The following is a 20,117-nucleotide window of genomic DNA, read 5'->3' as shown; positions in this document are numbered from 1 at the left end:
TTAGTAAATATGGTTGAATATCCCTGAAATATCGCCAGTAGAGTAAAAAGATTAACAATATATTCAATTTTGTGGAGGACGCGAAAGAGAAAGTTTGGGACGAGAGCGTGGTATTTGTCTGACGTCATCTTCAACATGGTCTAGTGGAAGCTGCTGATTGGCTGATTCGCTGTGACGGGGGTTCCCAGCCCCAGATTGCAGGGGTAAAAAAATAAAGCGCAGCTCTGGTTTAACTCTTCTATCTCTGGCACAGCAGAGATCACACACTAGAAGTTAGTGGAGAGTGGCAAATATAACCTTTCTCCTGGAGTACTCTGTATTTCAGAAACAGTTTCCAGCTGGGATTAGTCGTAGCCACTTATTTCATTGATTCTGTCTACATAGATAGGTCCTTCATAAGGTGAGTTAAACCAACATAAAAGGAGAGACGACCGGAGAGGCTAACGCTACTCTTTAGCTTAGCTTTTAGCGGCATTGTCTGTCCTAAACCACTAACTACTTGATTACATTGTTATAATTAAAAAGTTACATGCTTAACGTTTCCGCAGTTCTCACGGGATGGCAATTGGTCATTGGAGCAAATGTTAGTATTAGTGTGTGAATGTGTCAGAGTGGTTTTGTGTGAAGAGTCGATGCTAGGAAGGCGCTGCTTCAGTCATAAAAGCCTCGACGCCTGGCTCAAGTTTGGGGCTAGTTTACATTTTTAAACTTCGATAACATTTCATAAAACATACCCTTAACGCAATTGCGTTAAAACATTAGGGGGACAGAGTGGTGGTTCGTTTTTAAACGTCCTTTTTGGGGTTAAATTGATTTCAAACGGCTGCTATCAGCGTGCAAGTTGTGTGCGTTAATGTATGGCGGAGTAACCGTTTCTTTCTTTTCTTTTGCATCCGTTTCTCGGTGTGTGTTTGTAACGGCAGCATGTTTATTGACTATTAGGGCGGTCGTCGACTGCAGCATTTCCAGGTTGGGGGGAAATAACGACGACGCCACAAGTGAGGCAGCGCTAGTGTTTGGTAGGAGCCATTTCTGCTGGCAGCATGCTGCTATAAAACCAGTCTCTACTTACTTTTTTACCCCTTTTTGTTAGTGTTTCGTGTGATCCAATTGACTGACAGCGCAGGCATGACTGTGCCCCCTGTAATTTATGACATTTTATAATGCCATCAGCAATACATTACGCTTGATCGTCTCTCAACAAGCCAACAAATGCGAGAGATGGTTAAATGTTGTTAGCACAGACATGAAAGGCCCCGTGTTAGTAGGCCTTTATCAACAAAAGAGTTGCGCAGTTCTGGGCAACACATGCATGTGGTTTTATAAATCCCAAGTCGTATTCTTTTGTCGTATGGCTCTTTTTTTCCCCACTTTTTAACTTGAACGCCTGCATCGGTAGCTTCCCTTTTTCACCTACAGTCAGTTTCCCCCTTTGTCTCATTGGATGAATGTGATGGCGCAGTTGAATGTTGCCTTCTGTGTTAGTCATTTTGAAAATAGTTTCTGTGACCAGATAAAGATCAGCAGAAAATGCGCTTCTATCACAAATTTGCTTTACCTTTTTGGTAAAATGTTTTCAATCCGATTATCATTACATTTGCACAATAAATGTCATGAAATGTTGCTGGTCTAGTAAGTGGTTGGCATATTACAGACAGCAGTGTACACTAAAGTTTCTGCATGGACTTGCATGGATTACTATTATGGAGGGGGGGGCTGTGTTTTAAGGCAACACTAATGTAATAAAGCATATGAAAATCTAACATTTAAATTGGAATTGGTGTTAAAACTGAGAGGTTGTTTTCTGAAAAGGCCAATCTGTAAATTGGCTTGTCTATGATGCAGTCTGGCTCAAAGTTGAACGTTTAGAACCCCCTTTATCCCGTGCTGAGCTGCAGTAGAGCCACTATTGGGTGTGCCTAGCTAAACTTACTGCAGGTTTGCAGTATTCGACTGCATGAAGTTAAATCTTAGTGCAAGCTGCAGTTTTAAGTATTTTGTGTAAACTGGAGAATTACTTCAACTCTATAATTGGTTTTGAGGTTGGTTTCTGGTGCTTGTGAATAGTTATGAGTTCTACACTAAAATTCCTACTACACAAGTCACATCTCAAAATAAACAGTCCCATATTGTCTTGTGCTTTATAGCTAACTCGATAAACGTATGGCTCTCACACGCAAGGTAAAACTCTTCTAAATTGCAAAATGGGCACTAAATCTGTTTGGGTTTTTTTTTTCTCTCTTCTTTTTCAGCACTTGATACTGTTTACCAAAGAAATGGTGATGGAGAAGCCAAGTCCCCTGCTTGTAGGGCGGGAGTTTGTGAGGCAGTATTACACACTCTTAAACAAAGCCCCAGATTTTCTGCACAGGTAAGAATGGAAATGTAATTGCTTACTCTGTTTGGAAATAAGTACAAATGTATGAGTAATAATAACTGCTGTGCAATCAGGTTTTATGGGAGGAATTCTTCCTATGTTCATGGAGGACTTGACCCAAGTGGGAAGCTGGCAGAAGCAGTATACGGGCAAGCGGTAAGTGGCAGTCAAGATTCACACTAAGAGTATACATACTGTGAGAGAGAGATATATAAATATATATTTTTATTTATTTGGTGGAAGGTATTTCTTCAATTAATCTGACCATTGTATAAAGTTCATTTCTGGAAGAAAGTAAAAAGAGGAAATAATTTTGATTTATATACACAGTTTCTTGAGGTCTTTATGAAATGTTTGACAAATCTTCTCTCTATTATCCAGTGATCTTTTTATTCAGTGCCCTCTGATGGCTGATTTTTTTTTTTTTTTTTGGAGGGTAACAATCTCTACAACTTTAGTTTCGTGAGATCCAAACCTTATGAAGCCAGTTTTAAAACCCTACTAATGTGATGATTTTCAGTGCCTTTTTGTTGAGGGGGTTAGTGGTCCTTACATTTTATTTTTGCCATAAATAAGGCACTTTGCTTTATTTAAAGCAAAGTGCATATTACAAGGTTCTGATCTGATTTACTGAAAACATTTGACTCTGGATCACCTTTTAAACTATCCACTAATTCTAGATGTTTATATATTGTACGTCTGTCACTCAAAAAAAATGTTTGATCATATCAATGTTCAAATAAATGACGGTGTACATAATTTTGGCTCATGTGTTACATGAGGTTCTCAGGTGGACTTGTATGAATCTCTGATGTTTTAGGGCAAACACAAGAACTATGAAAATTGATTCACAAACATTTTAGCAGCTGTTTTTATTGAATATACAGAATATTTATGTCAAAGTTTAACATTATATAGTACACGTTTAAAAAAAGAATGCAGGAGGAAACATACACCAAGTTGGGCCATGGTTAGTTTGTTTTTCTACATGAAAATTGTGATAGATATGCAAATTCAGGTAAAGAGGTATGGCACAAAAGAGCACACATATTTAGAGCTCTCTTTTATAACATGTTTTAGAGGGTGTAAATACGCCACCCAACTCTGCTCAACCCCCTAAGTATTAAAGTTGTATCTGTTTTGAGATCCTACAGGTTTGAGCTATCACCTTGAGAGTTAGGATCACCATCATCTTTAAAAAAAAAAAAAAAAGGAATGAACTTCAGGTGTCACGATTCGTTTGTCTGTTTATGATGATAATATTTGGGAAATTCTTATGGTCTCCACCCGAAAAATGGTAGGAAGTTGAGTCTTCTGTGACATCATACAGATTTGTTGTGTGTTCTGATATTTTGGTGTGACTTGGAATTTGAGGCTTTTAATCCATTATGAGAATCTGAAACTATTCTAATATAACACTAATTGTCCATGTGTTGTAAATCTTAATATATTACCAGTATTGGCGTTTTTACAATCTTTGGGTAAAATAACCCACTGATTGCAGCATATAATATCCAGTCATACTGACTTCTGTGACTTTCTGCTCCCTCAGTGAGGTGAGTTCAAGGATGTATCATTGTGGAATGTAAGATGACTGCCTTGTCCAAAGCTGACAAACAGCCTTTTTTCTTTACCAGCAACTTTTGCAATCTGCAGTGGAGAACCCACAATACCTTTTCCTCTATTCAAAGCAGCTACTCTATTTGCTATCACCAGGGGCATGACACATTACCTTGTAAATATGAACTGCTCACGAGTTACACATGTTTATACTGTGGTCACCCCAAACAAAGTTACATGGTTGTGTTTTCATTTGTACTCATTATAGACACCCAAATCTATCTTCTCAAGCACAACTTGATTTTATTGGTTTGTTCATATGTTCGTTTAGATGGGAATCCCTGCATACAATGCCATTTTCACACCTAACTGTGTCCACTGCTAGTTAGTCTGCCAACTTCATTGCTCTTGTGAGCTCTGTTCCGTTTAAAGTGGACCAAATGGGGGCGGTGTGAAAGCACCCTTACGTCATGTATCATTAATTTTGTTTAAATCGTGAAGCTTAAAGGCTTAATAAAAGCATATGTTTAGTGTCTGGTGGTTTAAACTAAATATAATTTCTCTTTTTATGGTACATTTTATAGATTACTGGTCCCTTCAGTACTGCTAAGGTACTGGATGTCTTTTGCAGCTGTAGATTATGTATTCTAATGGGTAACTAACTAGATGTCATCTTTCCGCTGCATCAAGTGTATTTTGTCCACTTGTATCCAATATGAGGAGACATGGTAGGGGATCTTTTGTCGCTGCTGGTTCTTGACATCTGTGTGGTTTATTTAAAAACATGTTAGAATTGGCCTAGTTTATAGTTCAGCAGTGTTTTGTAAGGATGTCAATTGGCATCATATATATATATATATATATATATATATATATATATATATATATATATATATATATATATATATATATATATATATATATATATATATTTTTTTTTTTTCCCTCAATATTTTTATCGCCGATTTATTATTTTTTTTTTTTTTCTTCTCTTCCCCCATTTTTACCACCCCGTGCTCCTATCCAAGTCTGTCCTGGGCATTGCCATCCTCTGCCAACCCCGGGAGGGCCCTGCACTGAGCTCAGGTCTCCTCCTTAACCTGAGGAGTGAGCAGGCCGCTTCTTTTCACCAGACAGGGTGGGGCCTCTCTGGCCGGACGAAGCGCGTGGAAGGATCACGTTATTCCGGCCAGATCCTCCCCACCTCATCTGGCGCCTCGGCTGGCCATAGGGGGCATGTATAGCCCAGGACTGTTGCATGTTTTTGTAGGGCAGCTCACATTAGCTACCAAGGGAACACGGGGAGAACATGCAAACTCCACAAATTGGCATTAATATTTTAAAAACAATTTGTTGTACCCATAACTTATACAGTTACCAGGCAACAGGAAATGCTTTCCTGATTTTAATTTATTTTAGTTCTTTCCTTTCTCTTTTTAAATCTAATTGCTCCTGTCTTCTTTTTTGGGGGGGGTCTGCATCTCTTAGGAAATCCACAAGAAGGTCATGTCTCTGCAGTTCAGTGAATGCCACACAAAGATCAGGCATGTGGATGCTCATGCCACGCTGAGTGATGGCGTGGTGGTGCAAGTCCTTGGAGAACTGTCAAACAATGGCCAACCTATGAGGAAATTTATGCAAACGTTTGTGCTTGCTCCTGAGGTTAGTAGCCCCACCTTTTTTTTTTTTTTTAAAAAGACTATGAAGACCTCAATGTTGAGTGGTTGCAAATAATTATTTCTGAGAGTTGTATTAACCCTACTTACAAATAACAGTTTGTGACCAAATTGGTCATAAAGGCATAACATTCTCTTGAACACCCTCATAATAAAAGCATTCTGTCATTGTTATGCTTTTCAACATAAAACGGCAATAGTATAATGCAAGGCTCTCGCTGATTTGCTTCTGTTGAAAAGATTTTGAGTTGGTTTCTGTTTTTTGCGACTTTTCCACAGGGTTCAGTGGCAAACAAATTCTACGTCCACAATGACATCTTCCGTTATGAGGACGAGGTCTTTGGCGACTCTGAAGCTGAGCTTGATGAAGGTAAGATACTCTTGCATGACACATCCACATATTTTAGCTCATTTTAACCTGTGAGCGTGCTAATGTCATTTCTTTTTCAACTAGAATCGGAGGAGGAAGTTGAGGAAGAGCCGGAGGAGAGGCAGCCATCCCCAGAACCCATTCAAGAAAGCCCAAACAGCAGCTACTATGAAGCTCACCCTGTCACGTACGTAAAATTCCCCTTTAGACTTCAGCAAAAGTATGCTTTTAGACGACATAACTTTGATAGTTGGTTGACTACTGTGCTGTACAGTCTACACAACTCGACGTCTTCTAATCGCGATTCTTGATGTTGTGGTGTTGACACCATGTGACTGACTGACTGCAAATGGGTCACAAACGACATGATCAGACGGCGACTTTGGCATCCAGCTGGTCTCCAAACCTTACAAATGCGCATAATTAGACATAATCAAGTGTAAACACGTTATTTGAAGATGGACCGAGAGAAGTAGTGAAAGTTGTGCTATGATTTGTTCAGAACACAAATGAAAAATATGTATGAATAATATTGATAGATGGATTCTTTCTTCATTGTTAGCTTTACCTTATATAGGGATTTTCCAGACAACTCTTGCTATTTTGCTCGGCAAGTATCCATTATTTGTTGGTAATCGCGGAGCGACGCTCCAGCGAGCTTCTCTGATGAGACTTTGAGTAGGTCATGCATAACAATCATACATATGGAGCAACCACTGACACCCAACCTATGTACCATTGGGCAGTCCAGGGTGAAGGGAGCTGAAAGTTGTTGGGAAATCTTGCACTATGTAGGGAATTAGCCAAAATTCAAAAACATTGATTCATGCCAGTACAATTTACAGATGTTATACATTGTATCAAAGTATATAAAACATGCAACACAGCAGACTGATTTAGTGGTACATTTACCAAATGACTGTTGGCACTAGTGGACCTGTCTTTTAAAAGATTATACTGAAATGATAACATTTGATACAACCTTGCAGCATTTTGAAGAAAACCTTCCAGATTCAGTAGCATATTGAGCTCTTAATGAGTATCAAGTTCTTCAGTGTTTTTGTTTTCCTGTCTCTTATCCACCCAGTGGTGTTCAGAAAAGTATTTTTATAGAGCTTGCAATTTTCTATCGACCCCTTGTGATTGACAAGATTTTGTTTAACGCCTGCCTATAACATTGAAACTCCGTTTAACGTTGAATCAGCACATAATTAGGTTTTTTTTTTTTCGGATTGAACCCACAGTGGTCCGGCCTGTAACACCAAGTCTTATATGTATTATGTAGTGAATGCTGTATAGAACTTGAGTAGACAGTCTGCACACAGCCCTAAATCTGCCATGAGCTTCCAACACCAACTGAATTTATATATGGAATTGAAAACTCTTCTGTGTGCTCTGCAGGAATGGAGTAGAAGAGCCCATGGAGGAGCCAGCTCCAGAACCAGAGCCGGAGCCTGAACCAGAGCCTAAAGTAGAGGAGATAAAACCTGAAGTAGATGAGAAGGGTATGGATGAAATGGAGGAGAAGGCACCATCTCCAGCACCTGTGGAGTCACCACCACACACCCAGGAGCCTCCCAAGGTGGGCTTATTTTAAAAGGTTTGATTGTCAGTAGTTTCATTGAGTAGGCAGAGCCCATCTGTGTTTACTGAATCTGTAGCGTAGTGATGGCTCTCCTTAAGTTTAATCCAATGTTTGATGCCTTCCTATACTACTTATACAACAAAAGAAAATTCAAAGGTCAGTATGAAAAGTTTGTTTTAGACTTTGCAGGAGAAAAAAAGCATATGTATTGAATTTTTACTGTGACGATGATGAAATGTGGTCCTGAAATTTGCCAGTCTATGTATAGACCTAGTAAGATATTGCCAAAATTGGAGAATTCTATAATACTTGCTCAAAGGTGCACCTTTTTAATCAAAATATGGCAGTTAAGCATAACTGGTGTAGCCCTAATGGTGCTTACTGCATTCCTCACAGCCTTTCTCCTGGGCTTTGGTAACGAGTAAAAACCTGCCTCCTACTGGCACAGTCACCTCTTCTGGAATATCACCACATGTTGTTAAAGCTCCAAGTTCACAGGTAATTCCTTAGTTACAATGTTTGTTTATGATGAAGAAAACATCAGTGAAGGTTATTGTTGAAGAGCAGCAGTAGAATTTTTGTGTTCTCTCTATATTTTTATTTTGAGAAGAAAACCTTTCTCTAAGTCTTTGCTGCTTTATTTAGTGCCTCCTTTTAATTTACAGTGTTTAAATTTGTTCTTTATCCCATGGCTATCTGAGCAAGTCTTTTCTTAAGCACCTGGGGTAATACAGGTGAAGCTTTGTTAACTTTTATAATCATTACTTGTCTCAATATAATTTCTACGGAACGTCATATTTGAAACAGATGAACAGACATGCTTAACAGGACTACAGACGTGTGATTTTAACGATCTGTAGATTTAAGGTATAATTATCATTACTCCTGTTAATCGAGTGGAAGGCAGAGGCACTTTGTAGTAATAAAAAAAAGGCCATAATTTACAACTTGTAGTTGCAAAAATGTAGTAGAGAACAAACTGCTAAGTGATGTTACACAAATACTTTGTAAATGACAATTGAAATGGTCACTTCTGTAGTTATTTTCAGAATGGCTACAGAAATGAAACACAAAATGCAAAGGTCAACGTATGCTACCAGCTCTAACTGTAAGCTGATCTTATATGAAGCTTTGAACGTGTCATTAATTTTTCATGCAACATCCTTCATGTAGCCCAGAGTTGAAGCCAAGTCGGACACACAGACAGCACCTCTTCGCCCCAGAGACCAACGCACACGTGATAGACCCACCTTTACTCAGCGTGGTCCAAGACCTGGTAATGTAAAACCTCCCCCGTCTAATTTCACTAGACTTTTGTTTTGGTTTATTCTCACTATCTGCATGTCTCTGTCACTGTTAGATGGTGTTGCATCTTCAGATACACAATCGGGGAAACCACACTTGAGCTTTGTTAACAAAGGTATAAATGTCACCTCGGGTCACAAACCTTTATTCTTTGATCTCTCAGTGAGAACATTACTCTCTTGATGCTGTAATGAAAGTAATATGTAACGGATCTGCGGTGATTGTTTTTGACCTGCAGGTGGCAGAGACTCAGAGACTGGTGATATTGACAGCAGACGGATTGTTCGGTACCCTGACAGCCATCAGCTTTTTGTTGGCAACCTCCCACATGACATTGATGAGATAGAGCTCAAAGAGTTCTTTATGAGTATGTTTCTTCATTTCGAGGTCAATATTTTGTTTGGTAAATGTCTGTATAAATCCCACTTATAAACATGTTTTTTTTTTTTTTGCAGCGTATGGAAATGTGGTGGAGCTGCGAATCAACACCAAGGGAGTTGGCGGAAAGCTGCCAAACTTCGGATTTGTGGTCTTTGACGACTCTGATCCTGTGCAAAAAATCCTGGGGGCCAAGGTAGAAGGGGCATGTATCAACGATTCATTATTCAATTTCTCACTTGGTGGTGGTTGGGTGATACACATTTGTTCCCGTTTTTTGAGGCTAAATATTTACCTGGCATATCGCGTGTGGTGTAACAGAAATGTGATCAAAGAAACTCCATTTCCTTTTTTTCAAATAGTCACGGAAAGGAGGGGGGAAAACATTTTACAATCTTTTTATACTACTTTATTAGTCTTACTTTTTTTGAGATGTTATCAGAAGCCTTCAAGTTGTGTGACTGTCACTCTTATAGACATGCTAAATTAGATAACAGGTTTTGCACTACTGTATCACCACTTATAATAGTAGCAGGAACATCCTCTATTTGTCAGGACGCTCATATGCAGGAATGTGACTTTGCATTCAGGCCATCTATGTTCACACAAGTAGCATTTGGTCTAAGTTGCATTCCTAGCCTGTAAATCACGGCCACCTGTCTCATGCAATCTGCTAAACATGTTGCTAAGTATGTAGATTATTCAGTCTGCAGATAATCAACCAGAATGGCAAGCAGTATTTGCCTGTTTTTACACTGCCTGCTTGGAGTGACCTTGATCAGAAGTTTTGCAAGTCTATAAAATACAAAGATTTTGTGCTGTTAGAGAATGAAGGCTTATGTTCTTGAACAGTCTGTTTTAGAACATTTGGGTTGTTTTACATTCCTGCAATGACATTTAAATGTCCAGTAGTTCTTCCTTTTGCTGTGCATGTTCCCATGGTGAGAGGCTCGCACTCTTGGACAGGCGTTAATACCTCTGCAGGAAAAGTTGATTCTCTTGCTCTTTTAATATATAAATATTTTTTTAATATATATATATATATATATATCTTTTCCCTTCTTTGGAAGGGAAATGCCACCACTTAAAGCTGCTATTGCCTCCATTCTGACCCATTTTCTGTCATGGTCAACCCTCCCCGAACTACAGGGTCTCACAAATATGCTCTGTGTTTGATACAAATGACACGTTCACAGGTGTCTGATCCAGTTTCGTGGCATTTCAGAGGTCCTTCACGCAAAATGCAGTTATGAATGTGAATCATTAAATAAGATCAGAAATCAGAATTGTGTCAAAATGTGGCTTTTAGTGTAAGCCTTTTTTTTTTTTTTTTTTTTATAAATCTTCCAGCACTATAGTTGACTTGTTTGCACCTTTCATCTTTCTGCAAACAAATCTATCCATAACAAAATCGTTATGGATAATGAAGCTGCAGTTTTGTGAATGCAGCCTCAATGCAGCTTGAGTTCTTTCAGAAGCTAGTTTTTGGGACAGAATAGAATTATGCAGAGTAAAGATTATGTAGTGTTCAGGACAAATGTGTTTTACAAGCAGATCATGTCTGTAAATTGTGGGGCCATATGTTCCTTGTAGTGACCTTGGTGTTTCTCCCTGCAGCCCATCATGTTTCGAGGCGAGGTGCGTCTGAATGTCGAGGAGAAAAAAACCAGGGCAGTGCGTGAGCGAGAGACCCGTGGAGGAGATGACCGCCGGGACATGAGGCGCAACGACCGGGGTCCCGGAGGTTCGCGAGGTCTCGCGGGAAGCGGCATGATGCGTGAACGCGACGGGAGAGGACCCCCACCTCGCGGCGGCATGGCGCCTAAACCCGGCATGGGTTCTGGGAGAGGCTCTGGTGGCCAAGCTGATGGCCGCTTCACAACCCAGCGTCGCTGAGGAGCACCACCTGAAGTGTGGAAGTAGTACCGTGTTCTTCATCTTCAACCGTTCTCGTTAACAAAAAGAAATCTTCATGTATAAAGTATATATTTGTTTTCTCTTTTTTTTTTTTTTTTTCGTTTTTGTTCCCTCTAAGTTTTGGAATGTGACACAGCCTGTCAACTATTTGTGAAATAGACAAACCAAAATAAGCAAATGAAAAAAATTTCGCTTATTAGTTGTGAGACGAGCATCCTTCTCTGGTATCTCAAGAATTCACAAACTTTAATTTGTAAATTTGTGAGAAAAGGCAAACCAGTCTGGAGTAATCTGCCACATTAGGAGGGACTGACAAGACTTGAAGCTACAACAATACAGCCCATCATTTTGAAAAGAGATTATATGCCTTGACTTAACTGAGGTGTTGCTTCACAGAATCCCTCAATTGCACATTTTATATCGTAGTTTTCTGCCAGTTACTGTTGAAGGAGAGTGAGATGCAAAATCTGTGCAGTTCCAGAGGAAAGGCTTGCCTTCTACATTTCCCTTTTTGAGAGACCACTGCTTCAAAATTGCATAATGCACTCATCAATATGCACTAATGGGTACTTTTGTCATGTTACATTGACATCCATGCTTGGACCACAGCTGGAGAGAGCTGTTAATCTCAAAGCGACACAACTTAGTGGGACAGGCCTCTTTCACAGCTGGACTGCTGTGACCAATGTATTTCTCACTTTTGACCCAAAACTACGCTTCATTTACTGCTGGATGGACAAAATGACGAGCAAATCTACATTATATAATTTTTTTTTCGTCTTCATTTGTAAATTTAAATAATACTTCAAAGCCTGGACTTTCACCAAATGAGTGGAGGATGGAGGATGAACAATAGAGGAATGGTATGACAGCAGCTCGCTCTGTTTTTTTCTTCTGATTCCAAGTTTTAGTTTTTTTTTTGTTTGTTTTTTTTCCTGCCAGCTTGACTGCGAAACTGGGACGAGCGAAAGCTTCCTCCCTCTTCCCTCCCTTCCTGTTTCGAGTGCGGAGTAATCGAATAAATGTACAGCAGAAATCAGTTTACTGTATGTTTTGATTTTTCTGTGTTTACTTTCATGTCTCTTGACTTGATTAAAAAGCATGATGGTGCCTTCTGTTTCACCTTTTCCAGTATTACTGAAGTGTGAAGCGGTTCGGGGCTTGTCGCCTTTTGGTATACAGAGCTGCTTATTTTGGAATATATTCTGCTGGGAACTGATTAAAAAAAAAAAAAAAAAAGAAAAGAAATCCCAGCATTCACAAGACTTAGGTTTTTCAGGTGCATATTTCATTTTCCCATACTGTCTTACTACCTAAGATGATCTGCTGTGAGTTTTGTACATTGTTTTGTTGTAATTGTCTGTTTTTGGTTTTGTAAAGACAATTGGTGCCTCATCTGAAGAACACCCCCACAAACACCAAAAGAAGAAAAAAACATGATGGTACATTTAGAAATGAGGATATACTTTCTGTCTTGGTAGATTACAGCTCTCTATGGTTATAATTGCATCGAACTAAGTTTTTAAAAGGTGTAAACGTCTTATGTGATTCAGAGCTTTTTTTTTCTTTTCTTTTATTCTTGTGCCTCTTGGCAGAACTTGGATTAATCCATGATTTCAGAAGGTTTCTTTTTTTTTCTCTTCCTCTTCTCTCTCCTAAAGGTTTTGTAATCTGGGGTGGGATGGAATGGAGCTAACCGTTTAGTAAATAACTGTGCTCAGTTTTCTATTGTCAATGCATTTGTATTTCCATATGATTATTCCACTTTCTTTTTTTTTTTCATTCAAAGGAGGTTTGGTTGGGAGGGGAGGCCCTTGGTTACAGCTGGGAAGGAAAACATTTTTTTTTTGGTCTTGCACTGAAATGGGAAGTAAAATGATGTAGCATTTTTCTTGACAAATATACCACGGTCTTCCTTGTCTGGTGGTATTGCACTATTTCCAATATTGGATAATCTGTTGGTCTGAACAAAGCCTTTAAAAAATTCTCACCTGGTAATGAAAAACAAAAAACTAATCAACAAATCAGCATGAAATGTTGGCTCTCCTACAGTAAATAATGAAAAGAAGTAGATGTACAGACATAGCCTATTTGTGACAGCTGCTCTCCCTTGTGGATGAAAAGTATTTTCAGATTAGATTTGGGACATAATTTACCATAAACTTGTGACCTAATATAACAGAAATAAATGCTCTTAGTCCTTGGGTGTCTAAATATTTCTCATGGGTGCCTCGACTTTATTTTTCAGTTAATTGTTTACCATGAAATCTTGACAGCAGGCATGCTTTTTTTTTTTTAAGACATTACAGCAGTGGTCAGCGAGGAGTGGTGAAGAAGAGCCATCATGCTTTCAGACCAATTTTTTTTTTTTTTTTTTTTTTTTTTCATGTTATTGGTAAACTGTTTAAACATAAAAAAAAAAAATAATGATCAGCTAATTGTTTTAAGTCTGAGCTCTTGCAAAGACTTCCCTTCCCAAACTGTAAAGGATCCTCACAAGAAACTAAGAAGCTGTAAATTTGTTCTGTTATTAAAAATACGGTTAGTGGATCCTCATCGTGAATCATTCCAGTTCTGAGTGGAAATAGAAATACATTCTCAGCTTTAGCAGGTGTGGTAAACAACTGGTGGCCATCTTAAATTTACTGTTTACCCTTTAACTTGTTAGTACAAAACTGTTGCAGGTGGAAAATCATTCTTTTTCTTTGTTTTTTTTCCCCCTTAACATTCTGAATGTGTTGAATTAAACATACAATAAACTACTGATAACAGCAGCACTCATAACGTGACTCATGTTTGCAGGTAATTAACATGTTGCAGGTGTATGAACCTCCAGAATGTGACATCAATAATGTTCTCTGTGAAAGATTTCTTTTAATGCTTCTAAACTTTTTCATCTTGTCCTAAACTTGGGAGCTATTTTGCATTAGCTGAGATAACATGGCTTTTGACATGCATGCATGTGTATTCATTATTTGAACGTAAAAGACAAATTCCCTCGTGCTAAAAGTCAAGCACTCTGAAACTAAAACCCATCATCACAACATTCCTGCAGTTTCATGTCTGACCTCTGATCAACTTTCCCAACCTTTGTCCTGTTCTCTTATCTCCATGACTGCAAGTAATAACTGTGGGAGGAGTGCACTTTCTGAGAAACGGGAGACATGGGAGACATGTCTTTGCACTCTTTCAACTGTCCTGAATCTGAATGTTGTGTGTGTATATATATATATATATATATATGCATATGTATATGTATATGCATATGTATATGTATATGCATGTATGTATATATTGCATATGCATATATATATATATATATATATATATATATATATGCATATATATATATATATATATATATATATATATATATATGCATATATATATATATATATATATATATATATATATATATATATATATGCATATATATATATATATATATATATATATATATATATATATGCATATATATATATATATATATATATATATATATATATATATATATATGCATATATATATATATATATATGCATATATATATATATATATATATATATATATATATATATATGCATATATATATATATATATATATATATATATATATATATATATATATATATATATATATATATATGCATGCATATATATATATATATATATATATATATATATATATATATATATGCATATATATATATATATATATATATATATATATATATATATATATATATATGCATATATATATATATATATATATATATATATATATATATATATATGCATATATATATATATATATATATATATATATATATATACAGTACAGAGCAAAGGTTTGTACACACATCCCCTTTTGTTTGAATGAGAAGGTGTGTCCAAACTTTTGGTCTGTACTGTATATACATACTGTAGTTTAAAACAATCGCAAAAAAGAACAAACATCTAACTGTTTTGTTGAAAGAAATGACTGTATCGCCTTGTTACTGTAGCCAATATGGCATATATTCATATTGAGATAATCTAGCTTCTAAATTACACATGGAGATGCAAAAGGTGTCTAATTGTTAGTCAACTAGGTTTTGAATGTCTGTGTATAAAGCCAAATATTGGGTGACAAGAAAAGTGAAAACTATAAATCAGGATGTCCAATTCTGGTCCTAGAGGGCTGCTGTCTTGTCTGCTTTAGGCGTTTCCCTGCTTCAATACATGTAATGCGGATGAATGGTCACCATCATCTTGTTATAAAGGTCTTTGCAAGTCTGTTAATGACACATTTGAACCAGGTGTATTAAAGCAGGGAAACGTCTCACCACGCAGGACTGGAATTTGAGAAGCCAGCTGTAGATAATTGTAGCCTGGCCAGCCGTACCCATTCACTTCGTAAAAATCCTTACCTATGAAATAGGTTTAGAACTTCCTCTATTCCCAGCCATTTCTGTCGGTACAGAAAATACCAAACCAATCGCTAAGAGGGGATGCGGGTTTTATATGATTCCTTACTGAGGAGCATCCAAGAAGCACAACCAGGATGGCTGCAGAATTACTAATAACACCTTGGATCAACATGTTTTTACTGCAGAACCACCAGCGTTTCTACACCACTGCACATCCATTATTGTACCTTTATTAGTCTGGTTGTAGTTCTGACTATTCACTGGCATCAAGAGGCAGTTTCTTCTGTGTCCCTTTGTACTGCTTCCTGGAAATCCAAATCCAATCCAGAAGAACCAGACAAGTTATATAGGGCATTGCATGAGCATGTTGATGGTTTTATTTTTGTTAGTTTTTTTAATGATTCGTATTATACTGGACTGTTACCAAGTGGGATTATATATAGGCTGTTTGTCAGTAAGAAAAACCTTTAAAATGACAGATTGGACAGAAGGCAGAGTTGTAGATTAAATATAAAGTTTTAATGTGTTCCAGCCTCGATAATATAAGGTGAAAACAACTAAATGAAAAACAACTCCAACAAAAAAACTCAACATAACTTATGAGAGGTGGTGAAGTCAACTGACTTTTGAAGGCCGTAGCGCCGTTTTTAAATAAACCAAATCAAACACTTGGATTATATGCACAGGTTATACATGTTCTTACTTACTTCGGCACCGATCTGGTTACCGCACTGGCCAGCATGAAGATGCACGATTTCCCTCATATTTGCTTGACGACGTCTAGTCACCTGTAACAGCCGAGTTTCTCCTGCAAGTGTTCAACGGTCGACTCTTCCTGCCGGTGGGAAGGGGAGTTGTTACCATGGTAACAACTCCTGTCACAGCAGCAGTATGAATGAATGAATGAATGAATTGTCTTTATTTCGGTCTTGTACAAGTTATTTACAAATCAAAATAAAAAAAGTAAAATAAACATTGCTTTTGCCGAAAAGGTGTAGGCTGAACGAAGCCGTTGCTTATAGTGCCTACCCTTTTTCTCTTGTGATCAGCTTAAATCTGAAACATTAGCATTAATCCGTGGAAACAAACAATGCATAAAGAAGACAAAAAATAAATAAGACAAGTATTAAATTTACGTTTCACATTCTAGAATGTTTTTGATAATATACTTTATAGTTATAGTGTTTTATATTTATTTACAATATTTTCCATATTTCTCTTGCCTTAATTGATGTACATCTCTTTTTAATATTTGTTCTTACTGTCGTCATCTCAAACATGAGTTTCCCCCTCAGGTCATAGCGGGTTTCTTTTATTTGGAACAATTCCTGAATGACGTTTGGAAGCAGTTTCTGCTGGGCTTTAAAGGCAAATAAAACAGTTTTACTATATCATGGAATTTTAGAGTATTATATTTAATAAAGAGATTATTTGTTGGTTCATAATAATCAGATCTATTAATTATCCTTAAAGCTCTTTTCTGTAATAAGAAAATAGGGTTTGTATTTGTTTTATAGGTGTTACCCCATACCTCCACACAATAAGTAATGTATGGAACTATGAGTGAGTGATACATCAAAAACTGTGCTCTTTGACAGAAGATATAATTTGTTTTACTTAATATTGCTAGGGTTTTAGACATTTTTGATTTTACACTATTTATATGTGATTTCCAGCAAAGTTTATCATCAATTATTATCAGTAGCAGCGCACCGCTCCGCTCTTTCCTGTTTATCCTGGCCTGAAACAAGACATTTTCATTTGTGTTTGTGAGAGAATTTCACCAGTGTGTGTATGAGGGAAACATTTTCAACTGTATATATGAGCAGATTTCACTAGTTTGTGTAAGAGTGTTTCAGTAGTATCTGTGAGCACATTTCAGTTGTATATGTGAGTGGATACATTTCCAGTTGTATGTATAAGAGCATTTCACCTGTGTGTATGAGAGATTTCACAAGTGAGCGTGAGAGGTTTTCAGTATAGTGTGTAAAAGAGTTGGATTTCATATGTGTTTATGAACGCTAATTCAGAATTATGTCCCTCACGGCACCTCATAGAAGTCATGTTTTAGCCAGAGCAGTGGATAAAACAGAGTGGCGACAACTTTTGATCTCGCCGCCAGAGCGGTCACGTGGTTCATGTAAGCCTCGAAAGTTCCAAAACAAAGCTGCGCTGTCATGTTAGTCTATGGGACAGACAGCAGTGAGCTTGCTTTTGAACGGTAAATATTAAAATAAGCAGCCTCAAGAGAGATGCCCAGACTTCTTTCACCCCAGACACTTCCTCCAGCTCTGATCAGAAAAATGATCAAAGCATGTACAAAAAGATGTAAAAGACAGGTTAGGAAGTAACTTAAAATAATAGAGTAGGAAGTTCTCTTTTCCGATTTGCAGGAGCACACCGACACCAATGTCATATCTGTAACAAAAGTGTAAAATTGGTGTCAGTGCTCGGGAAAATTCATCTTAAATCCTTGAGCCAACGTTTTGCCAAAGAAAATAGCATGCCTTGAAAAAGGTCTATGACCGAAACGTTGGCTAAATAAACACGAGTACTGTGAGAAGAAGGTGTGCGGGAGTTCTCTTTTTAAAATTGGCTGCAGCTTTCCTCCCAAAAGCGAGCTCACTGCTGTCTGTCCCATAGACTAACATGACAGCGCGGCTTTGTTTAGGAACTTTCGAGGCTTCCATGAACCACGTGACCGCTCTGACGGCGAGATCAAAAATTGACGCCACTATGTTTTATCCACTGCTCTGGCTAAAACATGACGAGACTTGTGTGAATTTTCGGTTGACGAGACGAGAATGCACGCAAATGTTCGTGTGATGTGTTCAATTATAATCGTAAAGAATTGTTAAATACAAAAAATATGCAGTGTGTGTTTGAGAAGATGTGTGGGCCCCTATATCAATCCTTACGTTAAGACTGTCCGTGAATGCCAGCGCTGATCGGCTGTGCGGCATTAACTTGATTTGAATCTTTTGTAAGGTGACCTTGGGTGACATGAAAGGCGCCTCGCCGCCTCTAAATGAATGAATTATTATTATTATTATTATAATTATTATTATTATTATTATTATTATTATTATTATTATTATTATTATTATTATTATTATTATAACAGCTGTCATTTGTCTATTTACTGTACAGTAAATAGACACTGTACAGTAGGAGGACAGAAGCTCCCTCCCATCAGAGCTTATATGGATGACATGACCATACTTACCACTACTAAAGCATGTGCCAGACGATTGCTGAACAAGCTGCAGGAGAACATCCAGTGGGCCCGGATGGAAATAAAGCCGAGCAAGTCCAGGAGCATTTCAGTTGTCAAGGGGAAGTTGTCAGAACGCCGGTTCTACGTCGGCGAGGAACCCATACCAACAGTGTCAGAGAAGCCAGTCAAGAGTCTTGGACGTTGGTACAATGCCACCCTCAGGGACACAGAACAAGTGGACCACCTTAGGCTGGACACCATAAGTGGCCTTGAGAGTATAAATAAGTCCATGCTCCCAGGCAGGCTGAAGCTTTGGTGCCTCCAGTTTGGGCTGTTACCCAGGCTGATGTGGCCTCTTACCATCTACGAGGTCCCAATCTCAAAGGTTGAAAAACTGGAGAGATTGGTCAGCTCATTTGCCAAAAAGTGACTGGGACTCCCCAGATGCTTTAGCAACATCGGGCTGTACGGAAGAGGCATTCTGGAACTTCCTGTTTCCAGCCTTGCAGAGGAGTTCAAATCTTCCAAAGTAAGGTTGGAAATGACACTGTCGGAATCCCGTGACCCTTGTGTAGCCCAAACAGCTCCTACCCTGGTGGCTGAAAGGAAATGGACCCCAACTGCAGCTACTCAGCAGGCGAAGTCAGACCTCAGGCACAGATACATTGTTGGCCTCGTGCAACAAGGGAGAGGAAGCTTTGGCCTTGGAGAGAGTAGGCCAACCTGGCAGAGGGCAGCTCCAGCTCAGTGCCGACGTCTGGTCGTCGATGAGGTGCGTCGGCAAGAGCAGGCAACAAGGTGTGCAAAAGCTGTCTCACAAGCCAAGCAAGGACAGTAGATGAGATTGGAGGGAGTTGAGAGGAGAAAGTTCTCTTGGAGGGAGCTGTTGGGCATGGAAACATTTCACACCAGCTTCATCGTACGTGCAACGTATGATGTCCTTCCTTCCCCCTCTAACCTCAACCAATGGTACGGAGAAGACCCTACATGCCCCCTCTGTCCATCTCCCCCAAACCTCAAACACATTCTGGTTGGCTGCAAGACAAGCCTGTCACAAGGCCGTTACACCTGGCGGCACAACCACATCCTCAAGTACCTGGCAGCTACTCTGGATACCAAACGGACAAAGATCAATGCCCTTCCCCCTCCATCAGGCCAGCCAAAGTTCACACAACATCGGACATCGGCCAGCTCGGAGGGGCACGAGACTGGAAGTTGGTAGCAGATCTGAACCACAGGCTATGCTTCCCACCTGAGATCGCCAAAACAAACCTCAGACCAGACCTTGTGCTCTGGACCTCACTTCACACGGTCTATATCATA

General features: G+C 38.5%; 1 protein-coding gene across 4 annotated transcripts; it reads left to right on the top strand.

Annotated features, from left to right (window-relative positions):
- Nucleotides 1–240: 240 nt before the first annotated feature.
- Nucleotides 241–13,952, top strand: g3bp2a (G3BP stress granule assembly factor 2a). Of its 4 annotated transcripts, none has more exons than XM_061717939.1 (13): nt 241–400; nt 2,253–2,371; nt 2,452–2,533; nt 5,426–5,599; nt 5,893–5,983; nt 6,068–6,170; nt 7,385–7,565; nt 7,965–8,066; nt 8,742–8,844; nt 8,929–8,988; nt 9,112–9,240; nt 9,329–9,447; nt 10,869–13,952. In XM_061717939.1, the coding sequence occupies exons 2-13, from the start codon at nt 2,277–2,279 to the stop codon at nt 11,145–11,147; spliced, it is 1,518 nt and encodes a 505-aa protein (XP_061573923.1). In that variant the 5' UTR covers nt 241–400; nt 2,253–2,276; the 3' UTR covers nt 11,148–13,952. The 4 variants fall into 4 exon arrangements, with proteins under 4 accessions (XP_061573923.1, XP_061573918.1, XP_061573939.1 ...); XM_061717934.1 differs by having other exon boundaries at nt 9,329–9,456; XM_061717955.1 differs by lacking the exon at nt 7,965–8,066.
- Nucleotides 13,953–20,117: the final 6,165 nt, after the last annotated feature.

The sequence above is a fragment of the Cololabis saira genome, chromosome 1, assembly GCF_033807715.1.
Source record: "Cololabis saira isolate AMF1-May2022 chromosome 1, fColSai1.1, whole genome shotgun sequence".
Lineage (NCBI taxonomy): Eukaryota > Metazoa > Chordata > Actinopteri > Beloniformes > Belonidae > Cololabis > Cololabis saira.
This window is presented reverse-complemented; position numbering and strand designations above follow the sequence as displayed.

What these genes read in the sequence shown, in the direction of transcription:
- g3bp2a (XM_061717934.1), top strand. Translation starts at nt 2,277, where the DNA reads ATGGTGATGGAGAAGCCAAGTCCCCTGCTTGTAGGGCGGGAGTTTGTG. An exon ending in ACACCCAGGAGCCTCCCAAG is followed by an intron (nt 7,566 to 7,964) that starts GTGGGCTTATTT and finishes CATTCCTCACAG; the next exon opens with CCTTTCTCCTGGGCTTTGGT. An exon ending in CTTGAGCTTTGTTAACAAAG is followed by an intron (nt 8,989 to 9,111) that starts GTATAAATGTCA and finishes TTTGACCTGCAG; the next exon opens with GTGGCAGAGACTCAGAGACT.